We start from the raw sequence: 13,657 nt of genomic DNA on the forward strand, positions 1-13,657 counted from the left end.
CCCACACAGAACAGCCATGTGTGCCACAGCAACACATGGCAGGGGATGGCTAGTGCGAGCGTCTGGCTCGCACAAGGGGCTGCGCGAGGTAGGTAAGGGGAAAGCGGGGGAAGACAGGGGAAGGGGCAGGCGGCGCAGCTTCGGGGCAGCGCCGCCTGTCCCTTCCCCGGGCTGAGCCTGCCTTCCCCTGGCTTCCACTCCTAGCTCGACTAGGAGTGGAGTGGGAGGTGCCCTGTGGCCGCAGAGAGCAGAGCGGCCGGAGCAGAGCGTTCCCGCGATTAGCGGAGCGGCGCTGGGTGGGCATGGCCAGGCCAGGCCATGCCACGCGGGCCGGAGAAATGCCCTCAGCGGGCCGCATACGGCCCGCGGGCCGTAGTTTGGGGACCCCTGATCTACATAGTAGAATTAATGCAGTTTGACACCCCTTAAACTGCCATGACTAAATGTTTTGGAATAATGGGAGCTGTAGTTTTAGAAGCTCTTTAGTCTTCTCTCCAAAGAGTGGAGGTGCCTCATCAAATCCCATGATTCCATAGAATTGAACCATGGCAATTGTTGTAGATTAACCAGAGGCTGATGGTTTAACTGATGATTTAGAGAGGATCATGAGCTTTCCTGTGGCACAAAGTGATGGGCTCTCAAGTCTGGGAAATTCAAGTTTGGGAAATTGTGATTTCTTCTGTGAGAAAACTGGCTTGGAAAGTGCAGGGCCTCGAGGGCATTCAAAGGAGTCAGAAGTAACAACAGTAGATAAGGAATTGAGTGAAGAGCTGAATGATAAAAAGGGTTCTCATGAGAAACCACCTGTAGCTATGGAGGTCAACAAAAGCCTTCATTTACAAATCAGAGTTGAAAATAGGTTGCATGCATCGTTCAGAGAAACTATGTGGGAAAGTTGTGAAGGAAATTAACGGGACATTGAATTATTTCATGGGTGTCTATTAGACAACAAGTTGTTTACCTTAAGGTCAGTTCAGGCAATGCTGTGTTAGAATGAGAAGCTAAGACTGAGTTCTCTTGTTTCTGGTTCAGGTCAAGGTTTGGTTTTGGACTTAATATTGCCTGGAAGGTTTCTATGTTCCTGTTCATGTACTCCTGTACAAGTTTTACTAGTTATATCTTCTGGATTGTGGACTTAAACTGTACCTGTGATTTCTGGCTGTTCCTGGACTTTGTCACTTCTGGAACTTTATGAGATATCTGGATTATTGTCTGGTTATCACCTTTTGCTAAACCTTTTTGGAATATACATCTTCCTTTCTTATTCCTGATTTTAATATGCTTTTTATATGTTGTTATTATTATTATTATTATTATTATTAAACTTTATTTGTACCCCGCTAGCATCTCCCGAAGGATTCGATGCGGCTTACACAGGCCAAGGCCTCAACACACAACATAACAATACAATCTAAACAAATCAAACAATTAAAACAGAATAAGCAAAATAACAACAGGCAAAAAGCAATACACTAAAAACCCAATAAAACTGGGCCAGGGCTAGAGTAATGGGTACAAGAATTAAAAGTGCTGATGTGACAGGAGGTGTATATGAGGCTTCTAGGGCAAGTGCGATGTGCAGCAGTCATTGGTTCTGGTAAAGTGCTTATGGGACTTGGTAGTGGAGATTTCCTACTCTGGGAAGGCGCATCGGAAAAGCCAGGTCTTCAGGTTCTTTCTGAAGACTGCCAGTGTAGGGGCCTGTCTAAGGTCTTTGGGGAGGGTGTTCCAGAGACGGGGGGCCACCATGGAAAAGGCCCTGTCCCGTGTCCCCACCAAGCGCGCTTGCAATGTAGGTGGGATCACAAGCAGGGCCTCTCCAGATGACCGAAGTGAACGTGTGGGTTCGTACATGGAAATGCGGTCACGCATTTTACAATAAACTGTTTGCTTATATTCCTGGATTCTTGTGTGATGCAGTGGTCATAGCTGTTTCCAGGCCTGGAGTGCAACAGCAATTAAGGTGATGCCAAACTACATTAATTCTACAGTGTGGTTACACCCCTAGTTCAGCAGTCAAACTACTACATCACACTGGCTCTTAGAGTACCGAGGAGTTCCAGACAGTCTCCCATCCAAGTACTAGCCAGGACTGGCCCTGCTTAGATTAAGATCAAATGAAATCAGTCATCTTTAAACTGCTATGGCCATAAAAAACTACAATTAATTATTTTTAAAAAGGAAAATATAATTAATAATATCTTTATAACCTGGATTAGTAATAAAACAGTATCATAATCAGTTGATAACAAATATTTAGATCTGTGTGGTTGATTTGTTTTGTTTGTGTGCAAAAATAGAGGCAGTAACAGCTGTAGTTATGTGCATTCATGCATATGCAAGCCTGCACATTGTGCTGAAATGGGATAAGAGACCACCCTTGTGCTGTTCACTGATTGCCACGCAAATAGTCAAGCTGAAAGAGGGATCAAAATCTGTTTTGATGCAAAGGATGCTATGGATTGATTTGCATGTATGAGCTCTAGAGCATGGAAAGTAACCAGTTACAAATTTTGAATTACTTAGAATAAATTCCCTTTTTACAGTAACTGAGTCATAACTGAGTTATATTACAGTTCTAATGTATCAAGGAATAACTTCACTTTGGGTCCATCTACACCAGGCATGGGCAAACTTGGGCCCTCCAGGTGTTTTGGACTTCAACTCCCACAATTCCTAACAGCCTATAGGCTGTTAGGAATTGTGGGAGTAGAAGTCTTAAACACCCGGAAGGCTAAAGTTTGCCCATGCCTGATCCACACTGTAGAATAATGCAGTTTGACACCATTTTAGCTGCCTTGGCTCAATGCTGTGGAATCCTGTCAGTTGTAATTTTACAAGGGTCTTTAGCCTTCTCTGCCAAAGAGTGCTGGTGCCTCACCAAACTACAACTCCCAGGATTCCACAGCATTCAGCCATAGCAGTTAAAGTGGGGTCAACCTGCATGTATTCTACAATGTAGACGCACCCTTCACACTAGCAGTGGAACTTTACACGTTTTAGTTAACTTTGTGTGTCTTTTAAAGGATTACTTAGCTGCTACCATTATGCCCTTAAGTTATTTTGCTCTCCCGAGTAGTCTAGGCATTGCCTTCTTCTACTTCAGTAAAATTGGATATTGATGGCTGATTGTGGCTGACACATTAAAAACAATCTTGCTCACTTTTATACCAATGTGAACATCAGTATTGATACACTGTCTGTTGAGATATCCAATGCAGTACCTTGTCACTTTCCGACAATTAATTTAATTGTTCAGAGCCTACAAATGGAGACATTTGGGCATTTATTTATTTTATTCATTTATTTGTTTTTATTTACGGCATTTATATGCTGCCCTTCTCATTCCAAAGGGTACTCAGAGTGGCTTACAAGATATATTTTCATACAATATATTATATGATTAGCATAGTACAATATCAGTATTATGTATTACTATATCATTATATTGTAATATTATTAGTTTGTGTGAACTAGCTAGTTTTCTCTCTGATTGGATGGATCAGGGGAGTAACAAATACCATAGGACATTGTCCTCACTGTCATTGAATAAGGCAATGGTATGGCTAACCAACCATTAAAAAAACCAATCCTTTATCTATAAACTAGCTGTCCCCAGCCACGCTTTGCTGTGGCCTCAGTCTGGTTCCTTCCTTCTCTACCTCTTTCCTTCCTTATCTCCCCCCCCCCTCCTCCTCTGTCCCTTCTTCTTTCTCTTCTTCCTTCCTTCTTTATCTCTTTCTTTCCTTCCTTTCTTCTCTCCTTCCTTCTCTCTTTCCCTCCCTCCTTCTCTCCATCCTTTTATATGTCTCTTTCCTTCATTCTTTCTCTTTCGTTCCATCCTTCCTTCTTTCTCTCCTTCCTTCCCTCCCGCTTTCATTCTTTCCCTCTTTTTTCTTTCCTTTTCTCCTTCCTTCCTTCTTTCCCTCCCTTTTTCCTTCCTTCCCCACTTTTTCTTTTCCTTCCTTTCTCTCCTTTCATACTCCTCTACCTCTTTTTTCTCTCTCAAAGCTGGTATGGCCAGCTCTTTCCCTTGCGCAGGAGGGGGTGGGGTCAGGGGAGTTGTTTCCATGCATGCACTGTATCATCATTTAGTTTTTGGGGGTTTTCCAGGGTTTTTATGAGTGATGGTCACTCATTGGCCTGATACGTGTATTGTGTCCAAATTTGGTGTCAATTCATCCAGTGGTTTTTGAGTTATGTTAATCCCACAAACGAACATTACATTTTTATTTATATAGATGTATAAAAGTACCCTGCGTCCTAGTGAGCTCAGTGGCTATCAAGTGCTAATCGACAATTAGAATAAGAAAGGAACAACAGGAAGGAAGGGAAATGGAATGAAACAGAAAATGGGATTCCAGCTCAGCATTAGGAAGAATTTCCTCATACTAAGAGCTGTTTGGCAGTGCAGTATGTTTCCTTGGAATGTGGTGGAGTCTTCTTTTCTGAAAGTTTTTAAGCAAAAGCTGGCTGGCCATCTGTCGGGAGTGCTTTGATTGTGTGTTGCTGCATGGCAAAGGGTTGGACTGGATGGCCCTTGTGGTCTCTTCCAACTCTTATGTAGGGCATGGCTGACTACTGGGAAATTTTACAAGGAGCATTTTCATCTCGTGTTTAGGTTGCATCTTTCGTAAGAGAAGACTATGTCTCCTTTGCTGAGAGAAAAAGTGGGGTATGGATAAACATAATAATATCATCATCAACAACAAGAACAATAATACTTTTCACAAGGTTTTAAAATATTTTGAAATTGGCATTAGCCTTTTATGGTATAATCCTGTGTCCAACCTTTCGAAAAATAATGCGTGTGATTATAAATTATACCCAGTTTACTTTGGCCTGGTCCTCTCCTGCTATGTGAATGTTTAAGGATTTAATGTAAAGATATATAAACCTCACTCGCCTAGTTTCCAACAGACCTCACAACCTCTGAGGATGCCTGCCATAAATGTGGGCAAAATTTCAGGAGACAGTGCTTCTGGAACATGGCCATACAGTCTGGAAAATTCTCAGCAACCCAGTGATTCCAGCCACAAAAGCCTTCGACAATATATTCAGAAAATTTGTTAGGCTGGGTTTGAAGTGGCCTATTTTGTGATTCCTTAGCCCTCCTAAAGGTATTACGGTATCCAACTATGGAGTATTGAATTGTTTTCCCAAATGGATTAAGGGGTGGCTAGTGTGGCCTTGTGGCCATATGCAGTTTCCAAGGCTATCTCATCGCATTGACAAAAAGGAATGAAATGCCTCACTTATAACAGCCTCCAAGAGCAAAATATTATCTTGAAATACAACCAGTCCTCCATATCCATGGATTTTGCACCCACAGATTCAACCATCCATGGCTTGAAAATACCCCCCCCCCCAAAAAAAGCAAACTTTGTTTTTGCCATTTTATATAAGAAACACCATTTTATACCATTGAGTATCCACAGATTTTGATATCCAGAGGGAACCAAATCCCAGCAGATATCAAGAGCATATTGTACTTGTGTTTGCGTATATGTACATAAAGTGATATAGGAGCCCCTGGTTAAACCTTTGTGCCGGCTGAACTGATAACCAAAAGGTCAGTGGCTTGAATCCAGGGAGAAGGGTGAGCTCCTGTCTGTCAGCTCTAGCATCCCATGCGGGGACATAAGAGAAGCCTACAACGGTTCTTCAATAAGCGCAGTGCATCTCTATGGTCTTGGGGGATGCCTTCCTGCTTCATAAAGTGTTGCTACTTGACAGGACAAACTGTATCCTTTGCTTCCAGAGGGGAAGGGGAAGCAACATGTTTCTTTCTTGTACTTCCTTCCTTCCTCCCTCCTGTGTCAGCTGCACCACCACTCGATGGCAGCATAGTTTGGTGGTAATAGGCAATGAGGGTGCGATGGGCAACTCGAAGGCACACAATCATACATTTCTCCTTTATCTGAAAGCATTTTATAAAATGAATAAAGTAGTCTTGACAGGTTGTAAACAGTGTTACCTGTAGGAAAGGTAAATTGCAATAGATATTTTATTTTTCTCATGTCCAAATATTTTTAAATATTTTTTCTATATATAGAGGAGAGAAATAGCAACCTTCTTCAAGCCTCCAGTAGTAATTTGTTTCTCTATAATTCAGATTGCTTACTGTATTGTATAAGTGTGTAATGGTATGCAGTTTTCCTATCTGCATCTGGATTAATATGCAATGTACCCGTATTTATTTATTTAAAAGTTGTTTTAACAAAGACTACTTTATTTTGAGTCTCTTGAGAGGATGATTTAAACCAAGATGTTTCAAGAGGGAGTTGTTGTTTTTGGGCAACTGAAATAACACTTCTGAAACACTGCAATATGTTTTTGTGCATTGGCATATCTTTGTCCCTAACAGTTCAAAGAGGTATCTAGGTATATCAGTGTGACAGCTGAGAAACCTAAGTTGCTTTGCATGAATACTACTGGATCTTTGCCACTAAGGAGAAGGTTGAGTTAAGCTAGTTTTAACTCTTTTAACTGGAGCCCGCAGTGGCACAGTGGGTTAGACCACTGAGCTGCTAAACTTGTTGACCAAAAGGTCGCAGGTTCGAATCAGGGGAGTGGGGTAAGCTTCCACTGTTAGCTCCAGCTTCTGCCAACCTAGTAGTTTGAAAACATGCAAATGTGAGTAGATCAATAGGTACCACTGTGACGGGAAGGTAACGGCGCTCCATGCAGTCATGCTGGCCACATGACCTTCGAGGTATCTACAGACAATGCTAGCTCTTCAGCTTAGAAATGGAGATGAACACCGCACCCGAGTTGGATACGACTGGACTTAATGTCAGAGGAAAAAAATTACTTTTACCTAACTTTTCTGTGTGCGACTTGGAATGCACTGAACAGACTGTGTTCTGGCACTACGAGATGCAGAGCTAATCTTAAGAAATGGGGCTACAAAGTGGAATCCACGACATGCGAGTGTGGAGAAGAGCATACCACTGACCACCTGCTGCAATGCAACCTGAGCCCTGCTACATGCACAATGGAGGACCTCCTTGCGGCAACACCAGAGGCACTCCAAGTGGCCAGATACTGGTCAAAGGACATTTAATCAACTACCAAGCTTGCAAACTTTGTGTTTTGTTCTGTTAGAAATGTAATTGTCTGGTTGCCCCTGACATGATAAATAAATAAACCTAACTCTTCTTAGGAAGATTATAGTTTACAAACAACAAGGGCATGCCTTTCCAAAAGGTTCTGAATATCCATTTTCCAAAATAATTACTTGTAGTAAAGGAAAATTGCAATAAATATTTTCTCTTTCCCACATCCAAATACTTTTAAAATAATTGCCTCTTACTCTTGATTGGATGGTTCTTTCTCCCATTCAGCAAATATGTGTATATGAAATTATATAGCCAGTAGCCACACTTCCATTTGTAATGAACAGTGTCCAAATGTGAATTTTGAAAACACACACATACACACACAGAAATTCAGCATTGTGTTGTCAAAGGCTTTCATGGCTGGAATCACTAGGTTGCTGAGAGTTTTCTGGGCTGTATGGTCATGTTGCAGAAGCATTCTCTCCTGATGTTTCACCTGCATCTGTGGCAGGCATCCTCAGAGGTTGTGAGGTTTGTTGGATACTAAAAATGGGAAAAGTTTATCAAACTGCACAAAGTGTTCTTGAAGGCTTTCATGGTAAGAATCACTGGGTTGCTGTGAGTTTTCTGGGCTATATGGCCATGTTCCAGAAGCATTCTCTCCTGAAGTTTCACCCACATCTATGGCAGGCATCCTCAGAATTGAGGGGTCTTTTGGAAACTAAGTTAGTGAGTTTTATATATCTGTGGAATGTCCAGGGTGAAAGAAAGAACTCTTGTCTGTTTGAGGCAAGTGTGAATGCTGCAATTGGCCACCTCTATTTGCATTGAAAAGCTATGAAAAGGAAACCATAAAAATGAACAAAATCTGGCGACCAGTATTTAAAAATACTCCAACATCAGAGCAGTAAAGCAAGAAAGTCTGTTCTTGCTTTATTTATTTACTTATTTACTTCATTTATATACCGCTTTTCTCAGCCCTCAGGCGACTCAAAGCGGTTACTTTACTGCGTACCTGTGCAGATGTATCTCCTTCTAAGCAAGTGTGGATGTTGCAATTAATCTTTCTCCCACCCTGGACCTTTAACAGACAGATAAACCTCCCTTGCCTAATTTCCGACAGCCCTCACAACCTCTGAGGATGCCTGCCATAGATGTGGGTGAAACTTCAGGAGAGAATGTTTCTGGGACATGGCTATAAAACCCTATACGGTTCTGGCCCTGTCAGAACGTATCTCCTTCTACATCCCACCTTGGAGTTTAAGATCTTCTGGGGAGGCCCTGCTCTCGGTCTGCCTCTGTCGCAAACGAGCTTGGTGGGGAGGAAGGACAGGGCCTTCTTGGTGGTGGCCCCCTGTCTGCAGAATTAGATTATCAAAATTCCTCCTTTCCTTTAGAAAAAAGTTAAAAACATGGATGTGGGACCAGGCTTTTGGGTAATATTGCTGACAATGATGACAATCGCTATGGAAATAGACTATGGACAAACTACAGAGAAAGCCACCAGGCTGTTATGGAAACACATTTTAATTAATTAATGTGATTTAATGTTTTAAATGTATGTAATTATTTGATTTTATTATGTATTTTATTATAATTGTTGCCAGCTGGAAGCTGCCCTGAGTCCCCCCCCCCTTCCGGGGGGTTGAGAAAGGCGAGGTACAAATATAAATAAAATAAATAAACAGTCCGGAAAACTCACAGCAACCCAAATTCAGCATTCACCCATATTGTGACTCTGGGATAAAAGAAAAAGAGGGAAAGCGAGGGGATTTCCTCCTAAGGAGAGAGAGCCCTTGGTCACAAAGTGTGGGAAAGAGGGTGCTTTGGCTGAGGGGGAAGTCCACTAACGAAATTCGTTTTAAGCCGGAACGAAACCGGGTTACGAAACGTGGTGTGGACGGGACTTCCCTATGAGACGCCTTCCCCATTTGGGAATACGCACAATAGGAAGACCTTGGACCTAAGAGGAGGGTGGAAGTTTCCTGTTGGCTTTCCCAGCCTCCCCTTTCCTTCCTTCCTCTCTTTCCCTCCCTTTCCTTGAGCTCCGGCGGAAGTGGGTCCGCTCCTTCGGAGATTCAAAGGATTCCGTGCTTGGGATCAGTTTCACGCGAGGCATTCTGGCCCAAAAGCGGGCGAGAGAAAGGCACGGGGGGGGGGGGGGGAGAAAGGGAAGGAGATCCTCCGCTGGATCCACAAGAGGGAAGGAGAAAAGGGGGAGGAAGGAAAGAAGGGGCAACAGAAGGAGCAAAGAAATAAAAAGCCTGAAGGGAGTGGAGGAGGCTAATGGCGCAAATACCACGCACCTTTCCTCCCTTGTGGATTTTTGATCCGACCTTTTTGTTTCCAAAACGTGAAGGGAGGGTTTGAAACCAAACTCCCGCCACCACGCGAGGAAAAGGGATCTGACAAAGGAAACGCGATCCTGAGGCCGGGACCGGTTTCGCAAACACGCACTCCCCCCACTTCTTTTCCCTTCCCCCGCTTTCCGCGTCCTCCATGAATAAGAATTATTCTCCTTCAAGGCAGGAGGCTTGTCTCTTGGAAGGAGGAAGAGGAAGCGCGTGGGGTCCAAAAGGAGGAAGAAGAGAAGGCCTCGTCAGTGCCAAAGCGGGAATGGCGTGGGGTGGCGGAAGAGCAGTGGTAGCGTAAGGTCACGCTGCTCGTCTGTCCATTCATTCATTCATTCATCCACCCACCCGGCGGCTTTGGTGGGTTTTCGGGCTGCCTGGCCATGTTTTGAAGCATGATCCCGGCCAGGAAAGCCTTCGACAATACAAAGAAGCTGCTGCCGGCTGCCGTGTTCGCTCCCTGCTTCAGCCATGCGGGGCTGGAAAGAGCCCTAGCCTGAGGTCACGCTGCTCGCCTTATCCATTCATTCATTCATTGCCTTTGGAAGGAAAGAAGCTGCTGCCGGCTCCCTTCTTTGCTCCTTTTCTCGGCCATGCGGGGCCGGAAGGGGATTGGAGTCCCGCCCGAGCCCTCCTCCCACCCGAGCCTCGTGCAGGGAGCCCCGAAGAGCGAGGAGTGAAGGCAACGACCCCCCGCCCCCGGACGAAGACAAGGCGACAGACCTGATGGACTGTTCCTCCCGGAAGGAGGAGGAAGGGCTTGAAAGAGAGAGGCCTCCAAGGCGGCCACTGCGAGAGCGCCCCAAGAAGCTAAAGGAGGGAGAGAGGAGGGGGTGGGGGTCTTTCTTGATGCCACTCCGGGGGGTCTGCAAAGCGGGGTTTCCTTGCTAGTCTCAAGGAACAGCTCGAAAGAGATACAGAAGGCGGCAACTGCGGGAGCGCCACAAGCAGGAGGAAGAGAGGAGGAGAAGGGGGAGGGGGTCTTGTGAGGGGTCTGCAAGCAAGGAACAGCCTGAGAGAGAGATACAGAAGGCGGCAACTGCAAGAGCCCCCCAAGGAGGAAGAGAGGAGGGGGGTGGGAGTCTTCTGAGGGGTCTGCAAGCAAGGAACAGCTTGAGAGAGAGATCCAATTGCAAGAGCGCCCCAAGAAGCTGAAGGAGGAAGAGAGGAGGAGGGGGTGGGGGTCTTCTGGATGCTACTCCGGGGGGTATGCAAAGCGGGGTTACCTTATTAGCGTGAAAGAGACACAGAAGGAGGCAACTGCGAGAGCGCCCCAAGAAGCTGAAGGAGAGAGGAAGGGGGGTCTGCAAAGCGGGGCTTCCTCACTAGTCTCAAGGAACAGCCTGAAAGAAAGACACAGAAAGAGGCAACCGTGAGAGCGCCCCAAAAAGTTGAAGGAAGAAGAGAGAAAAGCGGCAATTGCAACAGCGCCCCAAGAAGCTGAAGGAGGAAGAGAGGGGGGGGGGGTCCCTTTGATGGCACACCGAGGGGTCTGCAAAGCGGAGCTTCCTCGCTAGCCTCAAGGAACAGCTTGAGAAAGAGATCCAGAAAGCGGCAAGTGCGAGAGAGCCCCAAGAAGCTGAAGGAGGAAGAGAGGAGAGAGTGAGGGTCTTCTGGATGGTAGTCCGAGGGGTCTGCAAAGCGGGGTTTCCTCGCTTGCCTCAAGGAACAGCCTGAAAGAGATACAGAAGGCAGCAATAGCGGGAGTGCCCCAAGAAGCCGAAGGAGAGGAGGGGGAGGGGGTGGGCTCCTTTGATGGCACACCCAGGGGTCTGCAAAACGGGGCTTCCTCGCTCGCCTCAAGGAACAGCTTGAGAGAGATAGAAAGCGGCAATTGCGAGAGCGCCCCAAGAAGCTGAAGGAGGAAGAGGTGGGGATCTTAATGCCACTCCGAGAGGGGTCTAGCTAGCCTCCCCTCCCCTTTCCCCCTCCCCCATGGCTTCCTTCCCGGAGCCGCACTTCCAGATCTGCCCGCTGTGCAAGGAGATGTGCGGCTCGCCGGCGCCGGCCTCCTGCAACAACTCCTCGTCGTCGTCCTCCTCCTCCTCGTCGCAGACCTCCGGAGGAGGAGGAGGAAGTGGCAACCCTGTTGGTGGTGGGCCCGGCGCGAGCTGCCCTTCCTCCTCCTCTTCCTCGTCCTCGCGGCGGCGCCTGCTGGTTCTGCCTTGCTTGCACGCCTTCTGCCGGCAGTGCCTCGAGGCCCAGCGCCAGCCCCCGCCCTCCTCCTCCTCTTCCTCGTCTTCCTCCTCCTCCTCCTCGTCTTCTTCCTCCTCCTCCTCCTCTTCCTCGGGGGACGCCCCTCTCCAGCTGCGGTGCCCCCTCTGCGACCAGAAGGTGGTGATCTCGGAGCCGTCGGGCATGGACGCCCTGCCCTCCTCCAACTTCCTCCTCAGCAACCTGCTCGACGTCGTGGTCGCCGCCGCCAACAACGCCAACAACGCCAGCGAGGAGCAGAACAACGGCAGGCCCAGCGGACCCGGGGGAGGGCCCGGAGGGGGGCCCGGAGGAGGAGGAGGGGGGAACAGCACCAACAACAGCAGCAGCAGCGCCAACAACAACCGGCACCACCAACACTCCCGGCAACAGCAGCAGCAGCGCCCGCCTTCTTCTTCCTCCTCCTCCGCCAGCGCAGGGGCTTCATCCCCGGGCTCGTCGTCGCTGCTGCTGCTCCGGAGGCCGCACAGCCGCCAAGGCGGGGATCCCCGGTGCAGCTCCTGCGACGAAGGCAACGCCGCCAGCGCCCGCTGCCTCGACTGCCAGGAGCACCTCTGCGACAACTGCGTGCGCGCCCACCAGCGCGTCCGCCTCACCAAGGACCACTTCATCGAGCGCTTCGGGCCCGGCGCCGCCCCGCAGAGCCAGAGCCTCGTCGCCGCCGCCGCCTCCTCCTCGTCCTCCTCCTCCGTGGGGCCCGCCTCGGCCCTCGGCTCGCCCTACAGCATCCTCGCCGCCGCCTTCCCGGACCGGGCCAGCTACTGCCAGCAGCACGACGACGAGGTAAGAGAGAAAGAGAGAGAGAGACCCCACTTTGCCCCCTCCCTCAACGCGCCTCAGGCTGCGAAGGCCTCTCCTCAGCATTACTATTGTTGTGAAGCGCGTGGGGGCAAAGTGTTCGCCTTCGAAGCTTGCCTCACTTATGGCGACCCTGAGGCCAACTTAGGGTCCACCCGAAGGCCTCCTCATAGGCTTGTGGAGAGGCGTGTCACGACACTTATTGTTCTGTGTTGTGGTATATATGAGGTATGGGCCAAGTTGGGTCCTCCAGGTGTTTTGGACTTCAACTCCCACCATTCCCAACAGCCTCAGACTCTTTCCTTTTCCCCCTCAGCCGCTTCAGCTTTGGACTTCAACTCCTATCATTCCCAACAGCCTCACCCCTCTTCCTTTTGCCCCTCATGCCCTTAAACATTGGACTTCAACTCCTACCATTCCCAACAGCCTCAGACCTCTACCTTCCCCCCCCCCCCCGCCACTTAAACGTTGGACTTCAACTCCCAACCTTCCCAACAGCCTCAGATCCTTTCCTTTGCCTCCTCAGCCGCTTCAGCATTGGACTTCAATTCCCACCATTCCCAACAGCCTCAGACCTTTTCCTTTCCCCCCTCAGCCGCTTAAATGTTGAACTTCAACTCCCACCATTCCCAACAGCCTCAGGCCCTTTGCTTTTCCTCCTCAGCTGCTTCAGCATTGGACTTTAATTCCCACCATTCCCAACAGCCTCAGACCCTTTCCTTTCCCCCCTCAGCCGCTTAAACGTTGGACTTCAATTCCCACCATTCCCAACAGCCTCCTCCCCCCCCCAGCCACTTCAACATTGGACTTCAATTCCCACCATTCCCAACAGCCTCAGACCCTTTCCTCCCCCCCCCCTCCCCAGCCGCTTCAGGTTGGACTTCAATTCCCACCATTCCCAACAGCCTCAGGCCCTTTGCTTTTCCTCCTCAGCTGCTTCAGCATTGGACTTTAATTCCCACCATTCCCAACAGCCTCAGACCCTTTCCTTTCCCCCCTCAGGCGCTTAAACGTTGGACTTCAATTCCCACCATTCCCAACAGCCTCCTCCCCCCCCAGCCACTTCAACATTGGACTTCAATTCCCACCATTCCCAACAGCCTCAGACCCTTTCCTCCCCCCCCCTCCCCAGCCGCTTCAGGTTGGACTTCAATTCCCACCATTCCCAACAGCCTCAGGCCCTTTGCTTTTCCTCCTCAGCTGCTTCAGCATTGGACTTTAATTCCCACCATT

At 48.1% G+C, this 13,657-nt stretch overlaps 1 protein-coding gene across 1 annotated transcript in view; it reads left to right on the plus strand.

Moving 5' to 3' along the window:
* The first annotated feature begins 10,117 nt into the window (after window positions 1–10,117).
* The window catches only part of TRIM71 (tripartite motif containing 71), a 55,808-nt gene continuing 52,268 nt past the window's right edge, over window positions 10,118–13,657 (plus strand). Inside the window, exon 1 of the mRNA XM_060781862.2 lies at window positions 10,118–12,409. Within this exon, the coding sequence (XP_060637845.2) occupies window positions 11,348–12,409 (1,062 nt within the window). The 5' untranslated portion in view covers window positions 10,118–11,347. The remainder of the gene's footprint in view (window positions 12,410–13,657) is intronic.

Source organism: Anolis sagrei, chromosome 6 (assembly GCF_037176765.1).
Source record: "Anolis sagrei isolate rAnoSag1 chromosome 6, rAnoSag1.mat, whole genome shotgun sequence".
Lineage (NCBI taxonomy): Eukaryota > Metazoa > Chordata > Lepidosauria > Squamata > Dactyloidae > Anolis > Anolis sagrei.